Source organism: Myxocyprinus asiaticus, chromosome 11 (assembly GCF_019703515.2).
Source record: "Myxocyprinus asiaticus isolate MX2 ecotype Aquarium Trade chromosome 11, UBuf_Myxa_2, whole genome shotgun sequence".
NCBI lineage: Eukaryota > Metazoa > Chordata > Actinopteri > Cypriniformes > Catostomidae > Myxocyprinus > Myxocyprinus asiaticus.
In genome coordinates, this window is record NC_059354.1 from 12,388,950 (window position 1) to 12,409,248 (window position 20,299).

Consider the following 20,299-nt stretch of genomic DNA (forward strand, 5'->3'; position numbering starts at 1 on the left):
TGTTGGAGTGATGGCTGCTGGAAATGGGGCCTGTCTAGATTTGAACAAAAATGACTTTTTTCAAATAGTGATGGTGCTGTTTTTTACATCAGTAATGTCCTGACTACACTTTTTGATCAGCTGAATGCCACTTTGGTACCAATTTCCTCAGTGTTCGAATTGTGCCAGAGCTCTTGGGGTGTCCCCTCCTAACCAAACCTCAACCCCCCACCCTCCACCATCGTACCACACACACACACACACACACACACACACATTTTGCATGATAAAACATAAAGATTAGAGCAGAGACCTGATTCTGTAATAGGGTTGTTCTTCTTCTGACTTAACTACTTTATTAAACAAAAACACAGAAAAGGATGCAGTCCAAAATAAATAAATTTTACATGGTCTTTTCACTCTTTCTCTCAGTGCTATTAGCAATGTAAACAGAACATAAACAGTAATGAAGATAACTTTTCCTGAGAAAGTGCATCTCTATGCGCTGTTTATAACGACCCATAGTGGCCTATTTTTGTCAGCAGATTTGCCTCTCCCTGTTTTGCTGGCAGTTGACAGACAATGTTTCCCCCTCAGCCAGGACTGAATATAGAGGCAAGGGTCAAATATCTTGAGAGGAGGGCCATTTATGTCAATAGACAGAACTGGAGAGAGGCTTCTGGTTCGAAGGCGATTCCTTGCATCTGTGGCAGTGAAATTTAGAGCAGAGAAACCTCTTTAACATTCAGCTGAATTTACCAGATATGTCTTGCTTGCAGTCAACAGCTTTTTTAGGATCTTCCCATTCTGGTTATTGTTGAGTTTCCAATACCTGAAGTCCTCAACTGCCTCTCTACTTGGTACTCCAAGCTTCTTTGCCAGGTCATGGATCTCTTTTTCCCCAAAGAGAACAAGGGACTCTCTATTTTTTGGCCAGTTGAGGGGATCCAGTGGTGTTAGAATCGGGGTCAGGCATTCATGAAGTTAGACTGTCAATGATGGCTTGGAGGAACTGTAACCGATTTATATTTTCCTTGCTGAAATGCAAGGGCACTCCTTTGAATTCTGCTTTCTTAATACCTTCCTCCACTTTCTCCATTGACTTTCCTGGTGTGGTCTTCATAGCCTTCAGCACCTCAATCGTCATATTTATTTCTCATGTGGCATCCATCAGAGAAGTGCTTCTGCTCAGAAAAATAAGGAGACAACCTTGAACTATAAGCACCAGTTTCACAAAATCATGCTCAATGCCATTTTCTTGTTAAGGCTAAATTAATAGAAAACCATTGTTGCCTACCCGAAGATTCAAGGATAGACTCTGAAGTTCACGCAGCACATCTTTTATGGTTGCCAGGTCCTTGACAACACCACTGCATGTGAGGCGCTTCAGCAGCCCTTTAATTTTTTTTTATTTTGTTCTACATCTGAACGTGATCCATCTTCAGTAGATTTTCTCATTTGTCAGCCAATGCAGGAAAATCTCTCCAAACAGCTTGTACAATTATAAAACTACTTGCTACCCAATGGATGGTAAACACTTGACCAGTCACAAGCAGGCTGATGTTAACGTGAGAGGCCACGTCTGTAAGCTGTCTGGCATTTTTTGGTGACTGATGGTACTGACAAAGTGTGTACAACTTTGAAATAAATATCTCAAAGTGGTTGCAACCTGTGACTGACTTGAATGCATCATTTAAAGACAACTCAAGCCTGTGTGCAAGGCAGTGGATTCTCTCCAAGAGAGGGAAGTCTTTCTTTAGCCTTGTTATTAGACCATTCTCTCTTCCAGTCATTACAGATGCTCCATCTGTTGTTATGCAAATCAGGTGAGACTTAAGACAGTCATCATCTAGGTCAGCTTCTAGAAGACTCTTTTTAAGAGCTTTGTATGGCATCAGCAGCTGTTCCTTCCTCCAGCTCAATCAAATCCAGAAAAACATTTTCAATTTCACCTTCCCCGTCACATTTCCCCTGAGGTACAAGATGAGGTAGCTTCTCCCAAACACTGTGCTTTCATCCACTGTAAGAGCAGTCTATGAGCAAACAGTTTTAATTGATGAGACAATATTTCTTCTCATTTCATTGGCAATATATGTTATTATATTAATGCAAGAGTGGTCAGATCTGTGACTGGAGCCAGTTTTTACTCCATTCATTTCTTGTAACTCAACCAAGCCATTCATTTTTAAGAATGCTAACCTTTCCTTTACAACAAAATATGCTGTTCTAAATGAATGCACAGTCTCAGAAAGAAATGTAGCATTTAACATGTCTGTTAAAGGAATAGTTCACCCAAAAATGAACATTTGCTGATAATTTACTCACCCTCAGGCCATCCAAGATGTATCTGAGTTTCTTTTTTCATCAAAACAGAATTTAAGATTTTTAGGATTTCATTTCAGGCCTCCTCCTTTTAAAAAATGCAAGTGAATGTTCTCCATTTTTTGATGGTCCAAAATGCATATTTAGGGTGCATCAAAATAATCCACACGACTCCAGTCGACAAATAAAGTTCTTCTGAACCCAAACGATTGATTATTTTTTAGAAACAAAACAATACTTATATACTTTTTATCTACAAATGTTCACTTCCGTACATCTGTGACGCATGCTCATGAGAGGGATGACGTTGGTAAGGTCACGCGTCACGTGGAGGAGGAGGCAGGAAGCGCATCATTGTTTACAAGAGAAACTTGCACAGACCACAGACCAAGCACCGTTCACAAACCAAAACAGTCCAAAACAATTTCAAAACAATATAAAATAAAATAATTTCCAAATAATAATAATAAAAAAGCATTACTGCAGTAAATAACCATCCTTTATTTCAGAGCAATGCTGTTGCATTATCTACTTGTGCTTTTTCTTTAGCAGAAATATATAGGCTATATGACTGTCAGGAACTCAAGCCACACAAGTTGTAGTTTGTGAAACCAAGTGCGAGAGCGTTTACTGAGATTCACAGGATTTACACAGTGAGATCAATGGTACAGGTGATATCACACAGAAGAGAAGCTTCACAAACTGAAGAACAGGTAACAGGCGAAACAACAGAGTAAGCACTAAACAGATAGACAAAGATCAAGAGCAAATACAGACAGGTAAATAAACACTGTGAGTCCTTTGTGTGAGACTTGACAGTGAAGTGGTGTGAAGGTGAGTTATTTATGCAGGCAGTGATGAGCGAGTGAATTGAGTGCAGGTGTGGTGATTTAGAAATCAGGTGATGAGGAGCAGAGCGCTGAGGGAGGTGTGACAATGACAAAATTTTCACACATAACTGAGTTCGCTGGAAAAACAGCATAGGCACATCCGATGAATTCAGATATCGACCCTTTGTTTCTTTCGATGGTCTGAAATCCTCAGGGGTAAAATGTTCACTGCACACCCTCCAATATTTGAGAGAATGTAGGGGTGTACTGATATCCAGGTTCAGCGTGATAAGCCAGAGCTTCAGTCGATCATGATCATGTATATGCAGTCGATGAAAAGTTAATATTTTCCTGGCGTGCATTTTCTTTGGGGTTTCTGAAGGTTGAAGCATCCAGGATACACACGCCAAACGACCATTTTGAACAATACACTTGTACAAATGCAAATCTACAGCAAAGACAATTACAATTTTGTACAGCGCTCATTCTCTTGTAAACAATGATGTGCTTCCTGCCTCCTCCACGTGTGACCTTACCAACGAGTTAACGTCATCCCTCTCATGAGTGTGCATCACAGAGATGTACGGAAGTGAACATTTGTAGTTAAAAAGTATATAAGTATTGTTTTGTTTTCTAATTTCATTTTTGGGTGAACTATTCCTTTAAGGTGGGCAACACCTCTTTCTCTCTCTTGTGATTTATTTCTGTTGTCTTCTGGTGAGCTATGCTGTTTTTATGTTTGTAGATTTTCTTTCTCATGGCCCTGACATCCTTTGCTGAGACCTCTCCAGAAGCCCACTGCTCTGACACCTGTATTCCCATTTGTGTTCCAAACAAGTGCTTGGCATCTTTGCAAGAATGTGCATCCTAACTTATTTTCATTTATGTATGACCAAGGGGAGTACTGCTGCCTCCATGCCTCAAGCTGCTGCTTGCTGAAGAATCTTCTCTCGTCTGTACTAGTGGGTTGGGACAAAGCTGTGCTGATGGTCTGGGCTGGAGGTTTCCTGTTTATTGTGCTTGCACTGACTAGTGTTTTCCTGGTGTCAGGCTGGTCTGTCTGTATTTCTTGTTGCCTGGGGTCTACTTTTGAGTGCTGCACTGATGTTAAAGTGGGCTGATTTTGTGTTTCACTGCTGTGACTCCTCTAAGGCTGGACTCTACTAATGTTCTTAAGTGTTTTCCTTACATGCTTTTGAAATTAATTGTCTTACCCTTTAAAAAAGTCACTAATGGCTCTCCTCTTCTTTCCCTTTCTCTTGTCCCTTTCTGTAAATATATTAGTATGTAAATATTTTTAATCTACTTACAATGTGTCCTTGAACTCAATCTACATAAATAGTTTTTATTTTATTTTTTCAAAATCACAAACAGTCCCAGTTCACTATGATACAAAATTTACTATTGTTACTTCAGTTACTTACTATATTACTATAGTAAAACCATGTTTTAAGATGGATACTACACTTTTACTGTAGTACAATTATGGTAATTGTATCGACATTCCCACCAAAAATGATTATTACAGTCATGGTTACTACAACATTACTGTAGACATGGTTCAAATGGATAATATTATAGTCATGATTACAGCATACATGGATGGTTACTACAATATAACTATAGTAAAACCATGTTTTCTGTCAAAAAACAAAACAAAACATGGTTGTGCTGTGAGTACTAGATTTAAAAATGAGCTATATAGGCTAGCATATATGTGCATATTAACTGCGTGGATATGAATTAACCCTGCTACCGTAATATAATAATGATTAAATGTTAATAAACTGAGTGTATCAGCAATCATAAATCAAAGAAGAATGATATTTTACCTAATCGTGAGGTGATAATGAGGATGTACTCTGTTTGTGTAAATTCCAGTACGAAACAGCTGGGACCCCCCCCATGTTCATTTCTTTGGTCTTATGTAGGGTCCCTGAACTCTTATGGGGGGTCCAGGATTCCCCCAGCCCCGAACACAGAATTTCCTTCCGAAACAGCTAAATCTGTACATTATTCCAAACTTTTGGCTGCAAGTGTATATATAACCTATCCTCCCTGTACCAACTTGCTTTTAAATACTGTATAGTGAATACTGCGTTCTTGATTTCTCTGTCCCGTTTCTCTTGCCTCTTCATATTAACATATGCTTTTATGTTTCTTTTTACTTTTGACTTCTGTTTTACTTAAAGGTCCTCTCAGTGATTTGTTTTCCCCCATTAAAAAAGATTATTGCCTAAATAAAAAAATAAAAATATTTTGAAACCCATGTATAAAATCATGAGCACTCACATGAGATAAAGACTCTAGTAACTTTAGTAATCTTATAAAAGCTGTTTTATTCTACATGGGGCAGGGGTGCCCTCATGGGAGCTGCAATTTTACAATCACATGACCAGCTGAATACTACTCAATTAATTTTGTCTTGTTTTTGGACACTTCTACTCTGGGATTCAATTAATCGTGGCTGATTGTGGACAGTGAATTTCTACAATGGCATCTGTAACTGAAAACTATTGATTTTGAATGATGCTGCATCCACACCACTAGGTGTCACTGTAAGTCCAAGATGACACAAACAAAAAGTTACTGAGTTCGCCTTTAAAGGTACCTGAACATTAATATCTGTCTTGGTGCTTGTTTAGCTAATGTTCAGCAATTTCATTGCCCTCCACTCCCACATGTGCTGGTACCCACAGAAATAACAAGACTAACTGCATGTTGTGGATTCTGAAAAAAACTAACTAGAATTTAATATACTATATCTGTCTTGAAGGCTGGACATCCTCCACCCAGTGAAGGACCAACATAATTGATATAAATTCTACTGAAAAGACAGATATATGATATATGATATGATTTATGGTCCTTTTCATAATGCTGGTGTTACCTTTGGGAATATGTACTGTTGCAGCTGTGTGACCAGGTATGGGATCTTTGGAACCATCTGTAAAAATGTGAATTGCCAAAACACTTGACCTAAATCTAACAGTTTCCTTAGGGACATACACTGAGACATAACTTAGAGAGAGATTTTAACGTTAGAGAGTAAGAGTTAGACAGGGATGTTAATATGACATATTTTTTGCATTCAGATTTCCATCTGTAGTTAGACAGGGGCTTGTTGACATTTTCCTGGCCTTGGACCACTTAACTCAGTCAACCCAGGGACCGACTTTTTAAAAATAAAGTATACATAAATTAAGAAATATTTACAAATTTGACTTTTAATACAAAATATTCTGTATATTTTTTTTATAACACCATGCATATACCCACTGCAGTACCCTTATGGACCCCCAGGGGTCCACAGACCCCCATGTTGAAAACCCTGGTCATAGACTAATAATTTATCTAAGCTTTATTTGCTTTGTCTAAAATAAATAAATACAATAAAAACACATGAAAAAGGTTGTTTGTATCTTATTACTATAAAAATCCTAGATACCTTCATATCTTGATACAAGATTTTCAAAGCAATATAAATTGAGGTGATGCCCCAAATGATAAATTCAACAAATACATACATTCCAGAAAGTTCTTTCATTTTGGTAATCGTCGGTTTCTTTTTTCATATTTGTCCATACACTGAGTTGTATCTCTCAAAGTAGTGGCTGTTTTGAGTCTGTATCATTCCTCTGTTTGGTGACTGTGACTATGAAATGAGAAATTAAACCATCACTTATTTCTGTAAATAAATATTGTATTTATAAAAAGACTAATGAACTACTATGAAAGTTATTTGTGTAAAAGAAAAGAAAAAACTCACAAAGTCCTGTCCTGTTTCTCTCTGACCTGAATCTGTGTTATTTTTCCAGATCCTGTAAATATAATATTAATGTCAAATATATCATAATATATCATATTATGCAACTCATAATGAGTTGTATGCATCTGTCTACTTTCACCTTTGATTTCATTTAAATTAGCAGAGACAATGGAATTTAGCTGGAATATATACATCATGATGTTAAACACATTTGCATAAAAAAATAAAATAGTCACTGTCACTTCTTGATTATAACTTATGAAACCTTATGAATAAGTGTGCACCTGACACCCTCTGTTATTTGTATAGTTCATCATGTGTTGATCACTCACCTGTGAATCCAGATGCTGAGGCTGATTGTCAAAAACATAATAACTCCAGAACATGAGCCTACTATGTACAAGGGTATTTGTTTGAGTGACTCTGGTATTTTCTCTAAGAGACAAAAAAAGTCAAACAAATCTGATATCAGTCAACCAATACTCATTGCACTATAAAATAAATGCACTATAATTGTTCACAGAATTATAGAACATCCAATACAATAAGGCATGGAATAACCTATTATTGTCAATTTGCATCTTATTGCTGCTGGATAACAGGTATAATTGCCTGCATCAGACACTTGTATTTTATATATTTTCAACTCCCATGGAACTTCTGGGTCAACAAACATCCTCTCTGAGGTGAAGTTTGTCATCATATTTTTACTGTATGTGTCCTGGCGAAAAATAATAAAGTTGTTCATTTTCCATGTGAAATCTTCATCATTCGGAGTTCTGTTGCAGTGAAGAGTAACTGTTTCTCCCACAGAGACAGTTTTGTTGATGTGCTGCATAACCTTTTGCTCTTGTGTGGATTTGGAAGAACCTGATGAAAAAACACAGAAGACCACAGTCACTGCATGTTTTTCAATAACTGTACTGGGTGTTAATATTATGAAAACACGGTCATCAAGCACCAAAAATGCACACATGCAAACTGCTCATGACCATAGTCATTGCAAACAGACACAAGAACATCACAGACAAATAGAGCAGTGGTTTTCAGCTGGTTTTGCTTCAGGACCCAAATTTTACATTGAAGTTACATTCAAGTAGAGACTCAACACAGTACCATATTTGTCATTAGAATCAACTAATGAAATTCATTTATTTTACCATGAATTGCATAGGCCCAACAATATGCAACCTTGACAATTTTATAAATTCATAAACAATATCAGAAGTGTGATATACCAACCTAACAAATGGAATAAAATATTGTATTAATATTAGCTGTATCATTGCACCAAATGTTTATAAGAAGTTGGTTTGAATGCACAGCCTGTAACGTTTAACGAGTCTGCAACGAGTTTTGAAAAGTTGAAGTTTTAAAAGTATATATGCCTATGGGTTCTGCTTTACTAACAATGCAAGATTTTATTATTTGCATTTATCATGGTTTTAACCCGGTTGTCTGCAACCCTATCGGACAGCGATCTTTGTGTCACATTATAGATGACAGAAAACTAAACAATAAATGACAAAAACAGTTTTACATCATTAAAACAGTACCTGCATAGATCAGTAGAGTAATGATGACACACAGATTCAGATGAAGAGTCCTGGTGTGAAAAACCTCCATAACAAGAATTCCAGTTTAATATGTGAGGTAGAAATCAGCCTCTAACTCTTTCAGCATTTTAAAGTGCTTCTGACCTACTGAAGAGAGTCTGCAGACAGGAACAAGGCATAATGGTTAAGTGAGAGTTGGAAACCACTGAGAACCACAGAGCTCAAGAGAGCAACGTGATGATCAGTATGAAACAGGTTAAGATGATTGTTCATTATAGCTACCTAGGATACACATATCCATGGCAGGAGAAATATACATTGACATTGCATACATTATAGTTGTGATATACACAATATGGGTATTGAATATACAGTGTCTTGCAAAAGTATTCAGACCCCTGACCCTGATTATCTCATATTACTGAATTACAAATGGTGCATTGAAATTTCATTCTGTTTGTTACTTTATTTTAAACACTGGAACTCAAAATCAATTATTGTTAGGTGACATTGGTTTTATGTTGGGAAATACAAATAAATAAATAAATAAATAAAATGAAATATCTTGCGTGCATAAGTATTCAACCCCTGTGCTGTGGAAGCTGCCAGAAACTGCCCTAACGAGGACACAGTTACTTTACCATAGGCATCCACCTGTGAATCATTAAAGTTGCAATCACATTTTCTGGATAAATAACCCATTGTTGAAGGGATCATTGGTCAGGCTGTGAATCTGAAGGAAAATGAAGACCAAAGAGCATTCCACAGAAGTTAGAGATGAAGTAATAAAAATGCATAGATTAGGGAAAGGGTAAAAAATAATATCCAAATGTTTGGATATCCCAGTGAACACAGTTGAATCATAATCAGGAAGGGGAAGCTGCACCACACCACCCAGGCACTGCCAAGAAAATGCCGTCCCTCAAAACTCAGCGCTATAACAAAAAGGAGACTTGTGAGAGAAGCCACAGAGAGGCCAACAATCACTTTGAAGAAGCTATAGAGTTCAGTGGCTGGGAGTGAAGTAATGGTGCACCAGTCAACCATATCAAGAGCACTACATAACGCCGGGCTGTATGGGAGGGTGGCAAGAAAGAAGCCGTTACTCAAAAAGTACCATCTGATAGCACGTCTGGAGTCCAGAAAGCATGTGAGTGACACAGCTGCAAAGGTTTTGTGGTCAGATGAGACCAAGATCTTTTTGGCCAAAACCCAAAGCGCTATGTGTGGCACAAACCTAACACTTCTTATGCCTTAAGACAGACCCTCCCTACATTGAAGTATGGTGCTGGCAGCATCATGCTGTGGGGATGCTTCTCATCAGCAGGGACTGGGCATCTTGTTATAATTGAAGGAAGAATGGATGGAGCAATATATAGGGAAATACTGCAAGAGAACCTGCTTCAGTCTGCTAAAAAACTGAAGCTTGGGAGGAAATTCACCTTTCAGCAGGACAATGATCCCAAGCACAAGGCCAAAGCAACATTGGAGTGGCTCAAGAACAAAAAGATAAATGTCCTACAGTGGCCCAGTCAAAGTCCTGATCTAAATCCTATTGAGAATCTGTGGCACTATTTGAAAATTGCAGTCCACAAGCATCACCCAACCAACCTGAACAACCTGGAGCAGATCTGCCGAGAAGAATGGGCCAAAGTCACTTTGTCACTGTGTGCAAAACTGGTACATATGTACCCCAAAAGACTTAAAGCAGTTATTGCAGCAAAAGGTGGCTCGACAAAATATTAATGTGTGGGGGTTGAATACTTATGCAAGCAAGATATTTCAGTTTTTTTATTTTTCATAAAAATATTTCCCAACAAAAAAAACGATGTTGCCTTACAATAATTGATTTTGAGTTTCAGTGTTTTAAAATAAAATATCAATCAGAATGAAATTTCAGTGTACCATTTGTAATTCGGTAATATGAGAAAATTGGTCAGGGGTCTGAATACTTTTGCAAGGCACTGTATATGAATGGACATGAATACATAAGGGAAACAGTATATCTTAGGTCCAGATACTGGACACTATTTCTTTAAGGTTTTTACCATTTTTTTTTTTTTTTTTTTTTGTTTTTGCCTTTTTTGGTTCATGGTAAATGGTCCTTCATTTTGATAAATACATTTTTAAAAGTATAAATATTTCATGTATAGTCTCTAGATTACATAATATAAAGGTCATAGAAGTTGTATGCATAATAGTTATATAGAATTATAATTTTAGATGGAGTATAGCATTTCACACCACAGGGATTTCTCAACTTCCCAAAAGTATTTCATGTTAACATCCCTTATTATAATTTTCTATTACTATCCAGGGGTCTGGAGATTGGGCTGGCCATGACAGGGTCTTGATCCGGTGGTCCTCCATCCACACCTTGACTGACCTGGCTGTGTGGCATGGAGCATTGTCCTGCTGGAAAAAACAATCCTCAGAGTTGGGGAACATTGTCAGAGCAGAAGGAAGCAAGTTCCCTATCTGTCACTTACTCAACATTGTGTCGAAGTAGTGACACTAGGGGTCACTCTTGGGAGCCCCAAACACCTCTGCTTTTTTTTGAGAATTGGCGAGTGGAATTTGCATGCCACTCCCCAGGACATACGGGTATAAATGGAGCTGGTATGCAACCACTCATTCAGATTTTCTCTTCGGAGCCGAATGGTTCTATTCATTGAGCTGAATTCATCCGCCGAGTTCATTCACCTGTCTCTGCTGGATTTTACGGTGCATTTCAGCAGCTTCTCCATCCTCTGCATCTGTGGTTTACAGAGAACGCCCCTGGGCACTTCGGCAGAAACAACTAAGTGTACATTCTAAAAAAAAAAAAAAAAATAGAGTATATTTTCTTTCTAAAAGAGCGGCACACACGGAACGTCTTTTTAAAGATGCCTTTCTGTCTGTGTATTATTCCTGGTTGCGGTCGATATCTCTCCTGACAGCCATGATCGCTGTCTTTCGTGTCTGGGTGCTGCCCACGCGGAGACATAGTTCGTGGATGGGTCTTGTCTTCAGTGCGAGAACATGACCATGGCAACGTTGCGGTCACGGCTTGCATTCGTAAGAAATCAAGCCACCCCAGCGGCTCCCCGCCTCGGTCCTTCTACCTACAGGTATGAGGCCGTGCCGGTTAGCACTGGGGGCGATTTGGGGACCTCAATGGGACCACCTCCGCCGGGTATCCCCCCATGGACCTCCCATTCCCCAGCATGCTCGCTTTCTCCTTTCGGGCACTCAGACGAGATCGCCAGCTCGTCTCAGGGTGAGTTCGACATCTCGTTCGGAGCCCGGGAAGAAGACGAGTTATTGAGCGCAGCATCGGAGAATGGGCTCGTCCAGTCGGACGCAGAGGCCTCAACTGGGCTTCCTCCATCGGGAGTGGTCGCCCAGTCCCACGGCCGGCCGCCATGAACCCGAGGAAGGCTTCGAAGCACCCCTGAGATGGGAAACCCAGGGGCAAAGAGACCTGCTTCTCCGGAGCTGGTGAGCAGACCACTTCATCCCCCGGTTGAGGGCCGGGAGGAGAATCTTTTGTTTCGTTTTCATTTAATTTCGCCGCATGTCCAAGAGGCTGCGGTACCCAAAAATTCAACAAAAGAGCAGTTTTCTTGTTCCCTGGGTCACATGTTCGGTGTGCACGGCCGTCGTCACGACCACCGTCCACAGTCCCATCTTTGGAGGTATTCGCCCCAGCGGCAGTCCCCCCGCCCTTGTGCGCCCAGCTGTGGCACAAACATGCCCACGCGGGATTGGGTCCAGTGGACTACGGGGACGAGACTCCTCCTCCCCCTCCTCAGCCAAATGGCCATGGGGTTCGAATCCCCTCGACGTGGCACCTTGAGCTCCGCCCCGCCGTGAGGCCCCACCCGTCGGTATGTCCGACGTGATCATTCCCTTGGTCTCCCTCGCTCGGAGTTTGGACGCGTAGCTAGCACTTTCCAACCCATCACGGTGGCTGACCCGGACCGTCCGACTAGGCTACGTGATTCAATTCGCCAGGCGCCCACCCAGGTTCAGCGGCATCCGCTTCACCTTGGTGAAGGGCGAGAATGCCGCTACCTTGCGTGCGGAGATCGCTACCCTTCTGCATAAGGGCACAATAGAGCCCGTCCCTCCAGCCGAGATGAAGAAAGGATTCTACAGCCCTTACTTCATCGTAGTCCTGATACGCCATACACCAGTAACCATGATGTTCCCTATCTGTCACTCACTCAACGTTGTGTCGATGTAGTGACACTAGGGGTCCCTATACGAAACGCCACAACTGGCTGAACTGTGTTACGTGAACTGTCAGTGTGTGGTGGACAGACTACTGTGTGCCTCATAGCCAGCACACCAGGTCGACACGTAACCTCCCCAACATGGTTATGAGTGTCGAACGGCACTTTTTGGGGACAAGTCAACTATCCAAAGATAGAGACAGGCTTAACCCAGTCGTGGCCTCTTTTCCCCTTCTCTTTTTCCACTCCCTAAAAAAGAAGGGGGATTATCCCAAGGGGAAGACACCACGGAGACCACACCTCGCCCAAAGAGAGGGGGGGATATTTAAGTGGAAGAATACGTCACATGGTCTTTCCAACCATGTGGAGAGCCTTCAAGGTAGATCCTGCCCAATGGGGGAGGAGTTACTACAAACATGGAGACTGGGGCAGAGGGGTTCTGCCCAAGGAAAACGCAGTTTGCCAGCAGGAAAACGAACTAGCGGAAGATATATATCGCATGGGGTTAGCCTTACAGGGAACCACCACATGCGGAGCATCTACCCCAGAACAGGGCTCTTAGTTAGCACGTGTACTGGGCTGGCAGCGAATCTCTCCAAAAACTCGACTGCCACAGGGCTCAGAGGAAGTACAACCAGGGAACAAAGTTTGTGAACACTACTGGGAATTAATGGCGCACATCTTCAGCTCCAAGGGAGGTGGAAGGCGCTATGTGCAAGCGATACACCCGGCCAGCTATCCCGGGCTTATCCGCTTGTGTTGCGTGCCACTACCTGGGACGAAACCGGTTCCACCCGGAGGTTGTAGAACCTTGCACAGGTGTTGGGTGTTGCCCAGCCCGCTGCTCTGCAAATGTCTGTTAGAGAGGCACCCCTGGCCAGGGCCCAGGGAGCCGCTACACCCCTGGTAGAATGGGCTGGTAGCCCTACCGGGGGCGGCATGTCCTAGGCAACATATGCCATAGTTATGGCGTCAATGAGCCAGTGGGCGATCCTCTGCTTGGAGACAGTGCTTCCTTTCCGCTGTGCACCAAAGCAGACAAAGAGCTGCTCAGAGATTCTAAAGCTCTACGTGCGATCCAAATAGATGCATAAAGCGTGCACCGTACACAGCGATGACAGCGCTGGGTCTGCCTCCTCCTGGGGCAGCGCTTGCAGGTTCACCACCTGGTCCCTAAAGGGGTGGTGGGAACCTTGGGCACATAGCCCGGTCAGGGTCTCAGGATCACGTGAGAGTAACCTGGACCGAACTCCAGGCACGTTTCGCTGACAGAGAACGCTTGCAGGTCACCTACCCTCTTGATGGAAGTGAGCGCAGTCAGGAGGGCAGTCTTCAAGGAGAGAGCCTTAAGCTCAGCTGACTGCAAAGGCTCAAAGGGGGCTCTCTGTAGACCCTGAAGAACTACAGAGGTCCGATGAGGGAACGAGGCGCGGTCTGGAGGGATTCAGCCTCCTGGCGCCTCTTAGGAACCTGATGATCAGGTTGTGCTTCCCTAAGGACTTACCGTCGACTGCGTCATGGTGTGCTGCTATGGCGGCAATGTACACCTTCAAGGTGGAAGGGGACAGCCTCCCTTCCAACCTCTCCTGCGGGAAGGAAAGCACTGATCTGACTGCACATCTCTGGGGGTCTTCCCGACAGGAAGAACACCACTTAGCGAACAGACGCCACTTAAAGGCATACAGGCGCCTCGTAGAGGGGACCCTAGCCTGAGTGAACGTGTCTGCCACCGCAGGTTCTGCGTCCCGTCCAGGGGCCAGACATGGAGGCGCGGGTGACAGATGGTGCCCCGTCCCTGAGAAAGAAGGTCCTTCCTCAGGGGAATTTGCCGGGGGGAGCTGTCGTGAGGAGCGTGAGGTCCGAGCACCACGTCTGGGCGGGCCAGTAGGGTGCTACCAGGATGACCTACTCCTCATCCTCCCTGACCTTGCACAGGGTCTGTGCAAGCAGGCTCACTGGGGGAAATGCATATTTGTGCATGCCAGGTGGCCAGCTGTGTACCACCGCATCTATGCCGAGGGGGGCCTTGGTCAGGGCGTACCAGAGCGGGCAGTGGGGAGGATTCTTGAGAGTGCAAACCGCCTTGGCGGTTGACATATGCTACCGTTGTCGTGTTGTCTGTCTGAACTAACACGTGCTTGCCCTGGATCAACGGCTGAAACCTCCACAGGGTGAGCGGAATTGCCAACAACTCGAGGCAGTTGATGTGCCAATGCAGTCGCGGACACGCCCAGAGGCCGGTGGCTGTGTGCCCATTGCAAAAAGTGCCCCAGCCCGTTTTGGAGGCGTCTGTCGTGACCACGACGTGCCTGGAGACCAGTTCTAGAGGAATACCTGCCCACAGAAACGAGAGGTCGGTCCAAGGGCTGAAAAGATGGTGACAGACCGGCGTGATGACCATGTCTCGAGAATGAGCTAGGATTAGCCAGTCATCAAGATAGTTGAGAATGCGAATGCCCACCTCCCTTAATGGGGCAAGGGCAGCTTCTGTGACCTTCGTAAAGACGCAAGGAGACAGGGACAGGCTGAAAGGGAGGACATTGTACTGATACGCCTGACTCTCGGACGCAAACCGCAGGAAGGGTCTGTGCCGAGGAAGGATCGAGAAGTGGAAGTACGCATCCTTCAGGTCTACCGCCGCAAATCAATCTTGATGCCAGACACTCGCCAGAATGCGTTTTTGCGTCAGCATCTTGAACGGGAGTCTGTGTAAAGCCTAGTTCAGAACTCACAGGTCCAAGATTGGCCGCAACCCACCGCCTTTTTTCGGTACGATGAAGTATGTGTTGAAAAACCCCTTCTTCATCACGGCTGGAGGGACAGGTTCTATCGCGCCCTTCCATAGGAGGGTAGCGATCTCCGCGCAAGGTAGCAGTGTTTTCGTCCTTCACCAAGGTGAAGTGGAAACCGCTGCACCTGGGCAGACGCCCGGCAAAGTGAATCGTGCAGCCGAGTCGGACGGTCTGGACCAGCCCTCGCGACAGACTGGAAAGCGCATGGCACGCGTCCAAGTTCCACGCAAGGGGGACCAAAGGGACAACGTCATCGGACGTACCAGCAGGTGGGGCCTCACGGCGGGGCGGAGCTCGAGGTGCCACCCCACGTCGTGGCCGTGCTGAGTCTAAGGACATCGAAGCACTTACCTGGCTCCTTGTGACCACCCCTGGAACAGCCTGGGATGGGGGAGGAAGAGGCCTGTCCTCATGACCCATGGAGACTGTCACATCGGGGCAAATTTGTGCCACAGCTCGGCGCTCAGGGGCGGGAGACTGCCGCTGGAGCGCCAAACCTGCCAAATAGAGTGGTGGACGGTGGTCGTGATGACGACCGTGCACACCGGATACGTGACCCAGGGAACAAGGAAACCGCTCTTGCTGAGCTCTTGAGTACTGCAGCCACTTGGGCATGCAGCGCAATTAAATGCAAAAGGTAACAAAAAGATGGAGATCTGCTTACCAGCTCCAGAGCAGCGTGTTTCGTCGTCCCTGGGTTGCCCGTCTCAAGGGTGCTTTAAAGCCTTTCACAGGTTCTGGGCACGCCGGGGCCAGGCCGAAGAGGCGGGCTGCGGCGGAGCCGGTGCAGTCACCGCAGGGGGACGCCCTTGGTGATGAGTAGACGGGGTGCGGGATCTTGAGCCGCGCCGGGGCAGGATATGCCGGCTAGCATCCATCTACTGCTCTACCATGGAGAACTGCTGGGCAAAGTCCTCGACGGTGTCGCCGAGTAGGCCCACCTGGGAAATGGGGACAGCAAGGAATCGTGTCTTGTCGGCCTCACCCATCTCGACAAGGTTGAGCCAAAGGTGGCGCTCCTGGACCACTAGTGTGGCCATCGTCTGCCCGAGAGACCGCGCCGTGACCTCCATCGCTTGGAGAGCGTGGTCAGTCACCGAGCGCAGTTCCTGCATCAATCCCGGGGTGGATCTACCCTCGTGCAGTTCCTTTAGTGCCTTGGTGGACTTGCAGGAGAGCCATGGCGTGCAGGGCGGAGGCAGCTTGTCCAGCGGCACCGTAGGCCTTGGCCGTCAGAGACGATGTAAACCTACAGGCCTTGGACGGGGGCTTTGGGCACCCATGCCAGGTGGCGGTGCTCTGCGGGCATAGGTGCACCGCGAGCGCCTTTATCCACCGGGGGATTGCTGAATAGCCCTTGGCCGCCCCACCATCAAGGGTAGTGAGGGTGGGGAAGCTGAAAGATCGGGACCGGGCAGTAAAAAGTGCCTCCCGCGACCTTGTCAGCACTTCATGCACTTCCGGGAAGAAAGGAATGGGGGCGGGGCGTGGATTTGAGCAGCACCACAAGCCCAGGAACCAATCACTGAGCCGCGAGGGTTCAGGGAAGAGCAGTGAGTTCCACTCTAGCCGACACTTGCGGCTGCCCGGGAAAGCATGTCCTCATCTCTGCATCAGCCTGTGACTGGGCAATCGACCCCGAAGGGAGGAGCCCAGCTGAGGCTTCCGACTGGACGAGCCCGCTCTCCGATGCTGTGCTCAAGAGCTCATCACTTTCGCGGGCTCCGAATAAGAGGTCGAACTCACCGTGAGACGAGCCGGCGGACTCATCCGGAAGCCCAATCGGGGCAGACGAGCGTGCTGGGGAATGGGAGGACCGCGGGGGGATACCCGGCGGAGGTGGTCCCATTGGGGTCCCCAAATCGCCCCCAGTGCTAGCCGCGCTGGCCTCATACCCGTGGGTAAAAGGACCGAGGCGGGGAGCCTCTGGGGTGGCTTGCTTTCTTACGAAGGCAAGCCGCGACCACAACGTTGCCATGGACATATCCTCGCAGTGAGAACATGACCATCCACGAACGCTGTCTCCGCGTGAGCAGTGCCCAGACACGAAAGACAGTGATCGTGACCGTCAGATGGCGAGAGATAACGAGCGCAACCAGGAATAACACACAATCAGAAAAGCATCTTTAGAAAGACGCGTCTTTAAAAAGACGTTCCGTGTGTGCCGCTCTTTTAGAGAAATATACTCTTTTAGAGAAATATACTCTTTTTTTGTGATTAACATTTTTATTAATTTTCAAAACAAAGAAAAACAAAACATATATACAGTGATTCAACATTAACACCCACTACTTCCCCTCCCCGATCAAGAACCCCACCCCAAACAAACATCCCAGTGGTCTTACATAAATACACACATTTACAGAGAATAAAATAACAAATAAATATATATATATATATATATATATATATATACACACACACACACACACACACACACACACACACACACACATACATACACATATACATACACATACACCTATAATAAACATACAACTCTAAACTATACCTCTCTCCACAGACCCACTGCGAGAGCCCCCCAAAAACGTCAAATATCTACCCCATTTCCCAATAAAATAATCCCATATCCCCAGCCTTCTACATGATACCATTCGAAGGCTGCCAGCCTTCCCATCTCTTCACACCACTCCCGAACTGAGGGTGCTCCCACCGACTTCCAACCCCTTAAAACAATCTGCCTGCCTATCATTGTACTAGTGAGGATCCAATTTTTTATGTATTTATCACCTACGTCGATGACCGCCCCATCACCCAAAACACAGAGTCTGGGGCAAAACGAAATCCGAATGCCCAACATGTCACACAAAACACTCTGTACCTTCAACCAAAATTCCTGAATCTCAGCACACCACCAAAAAACATGGGCCATGTCTCCTTACTCTGATTGGCATCGCCAGCAGGTGGGTGTGTCTTTAAGACCAAGCCTATACAATTTAGAGGGGGTCCAATAGAACTGATGTAAAATCTTGAATTGTATAAGGCGCACCCTTGCATCTCTCGAAGCAGTTTTTATGTTTTTTAAAATCCTAGCCCATTCTCTCTCCTCCAATTCCAGGTTTAAATCTTTCTCCCATAATCTCTTGAGAGTGGTTGAGACTCCGTCCCCCAGACTCTGAATTAATAAGGAGTAATACACTGATGCCTCATGGCCCTTTCCAAACAGCAGAAATCACCACTCCTAGAGTATCTGCTGCTTTAGGGGGGTGTATGCTACTCCCAAAAATAGTACAGAGCAAATGGCGTAACTGAAGATATCTAAAAAACTGAGATCTGGGGATCCCAAAATATTGAACCAGATTTTCAAAGGATCTCATCACACTGCTCTCGTAAAGATCACCGAGTGAATTAACCCCCCTCGCAATCCACTCTAACCAACAAAAAAGGGACTTATTAATGCATAGTTTGGGGTTTAGCCATAGGCTTGAGGCAACATTTAGATAAATATCTGAATTAAACACTCTGGACACTTTTGTCCATACTGAGTGTAAATGTGAAATAATGGGGTGTGATTTAACTTCTCTATTTAGTTTGATGGAAAGGCTGTGCAATGGCAAAATAGGGGCAAGGAGTTCTTGTTCAATGCAGAACCAGGGAAGGGCTCTTACAGGTGGAAGTGACCAATGAGCCAAATGTCTGAGACCGAATGCATAATAATAAAACAAAATCTTGGGTAGGCCTAGCCCACATTTGTCAATCGGCCTATGTAATTTATTGAAATGTAGCCTGGGGCGCTTACCACTCCAAATGAAAGACTTCACTATGCTATCAAATTGCTTGAAATAAGAGAGGGGGACATCTACAGGGAGAGACTGTAGCAAGTAGTTAAATTTTGGAATACAGTTCATTTTAATAACATTAACCTTCCCAATCATCGATAAATGTAATGAAGCCCACCTGTCTACATCGCTCGAAAACCATTTTATTAAAGGGTCAAAATTAACTCTGACTAAATCAGACAAATTTATATTTGTTGGGAATAAAAAGCCCAAATACTTAATGCCCTGTTTGGGCCACTGGAAAGCGCCTGGATGGAAGGCCGTTACTGGACAGTACGCTTTCAGAGACAAAGCTTCGGATTTAGACCAACTGACTTTGTATCCTGAGAACTTGGAAAAGGAATTAATAATTCTGTGGAGGCAAGGCATAGATCTAGTGGGGTCGGAGACGAATAATAAAATATCATCTGCATAAAGCAGAAGCTTATGCGCCACACCTCCCGCCATCACCCCTGGAAAATCATCATCTTTTCTTATCGCAGCTGCTAATGGTTCCAGGGCAAGACAGAACAATAATGGGGAAAGAGTGCAACCGTGACGGGTGCACCTATCCAGAGTAAAATAATCTGAAATTAATCCATTTGTTTGTACCGCTGCTATAGGGTGTCTATAATGTAACTTGATCCAACCAATAAATGTACTCCCTAACCCATACATTTCCAACAAATACAATCCCATTCTACCATATCAAACGCCTTTTCGGCGTCAAGTGGGATGGCAGCGACCGAAGTCTGATCATTCGCCACTGACCACATGATATTGATGAGATGCCTGATGTTATCAGAAGAGCTGCGGCCCCAAATAAATCCCACCTGATCTATATGTATAAGAGATGTCATAACTTTACTTAATCGGTTAGCCAAAACTTTAGCCAGAATTTTACATCTAGCTGGATCAGGGAAATTGGACGGTAACTTTTACACTCGCTTGGATCTTTGTCCTTTTTAAGAATCAGACTGATCCGGGCTTGTGTCATGGTTGGTGGAAGCTTTCCATTCTTTAATGATTCAGTATAAATTTCTAACAAAAGTGGA

At 44.4% G+C, this 20,299-nt stretch overlaps 1 protein-coding gene across 3 annotated transcripts; it reads right to left on the reverse strand.

Annotated features, from left to right (window-relative positions):
- Positions 1-310: 310 nt before the first annotated feature.
- Positions 311-8,767, reverse strand: LOC127448204 (uncharacterized). 3 transcript variants are annotated; one of them, XR_007898483.1, is made up of 7 exons: positions 8,457-8,767; positions 7,462-7,770; positions 7,233-7,335; positions 6,901-6,952; positions 6,659-6,786; positions 1,277-2,012; positions 311-1,163 (listed from the first exon to the last, which is right to left on the reverse strand). XR_007898483.1 is itself a non-coding variant. In XM_051710564.1 (6 exons), exons 1-5 carry the CDS (start codon positions 8,524-8,526, stop codon positions 6,703-6,705), a joined length of 618 nt encoding a protein of 205 aa, XP_051566524.1. In that variant the 5' UTR covers positions 8,527-8,767; the 3' UTR covers positions 4,511-6,078; positions 6,659-6,702. The 3 variants fall into 3 exon arrangements, 2 of the variants coding, with proteins under 2 accessions (XP_051566524.1, XP_051566522.1); XM_051710564.1 differs by lacking the exons at positions 311-1,163; positions 1,277-2,012 and adding an exon at positions 4,511-6,078; XM_051710562.1 differs by lacking the exons at positions 311-1,163; positions 1,277-2,012 and having other exon boundaries at positions 4,511-6,786.
- Positions 8,768-20,299: the final 11,532 nt, after the last annotated feature.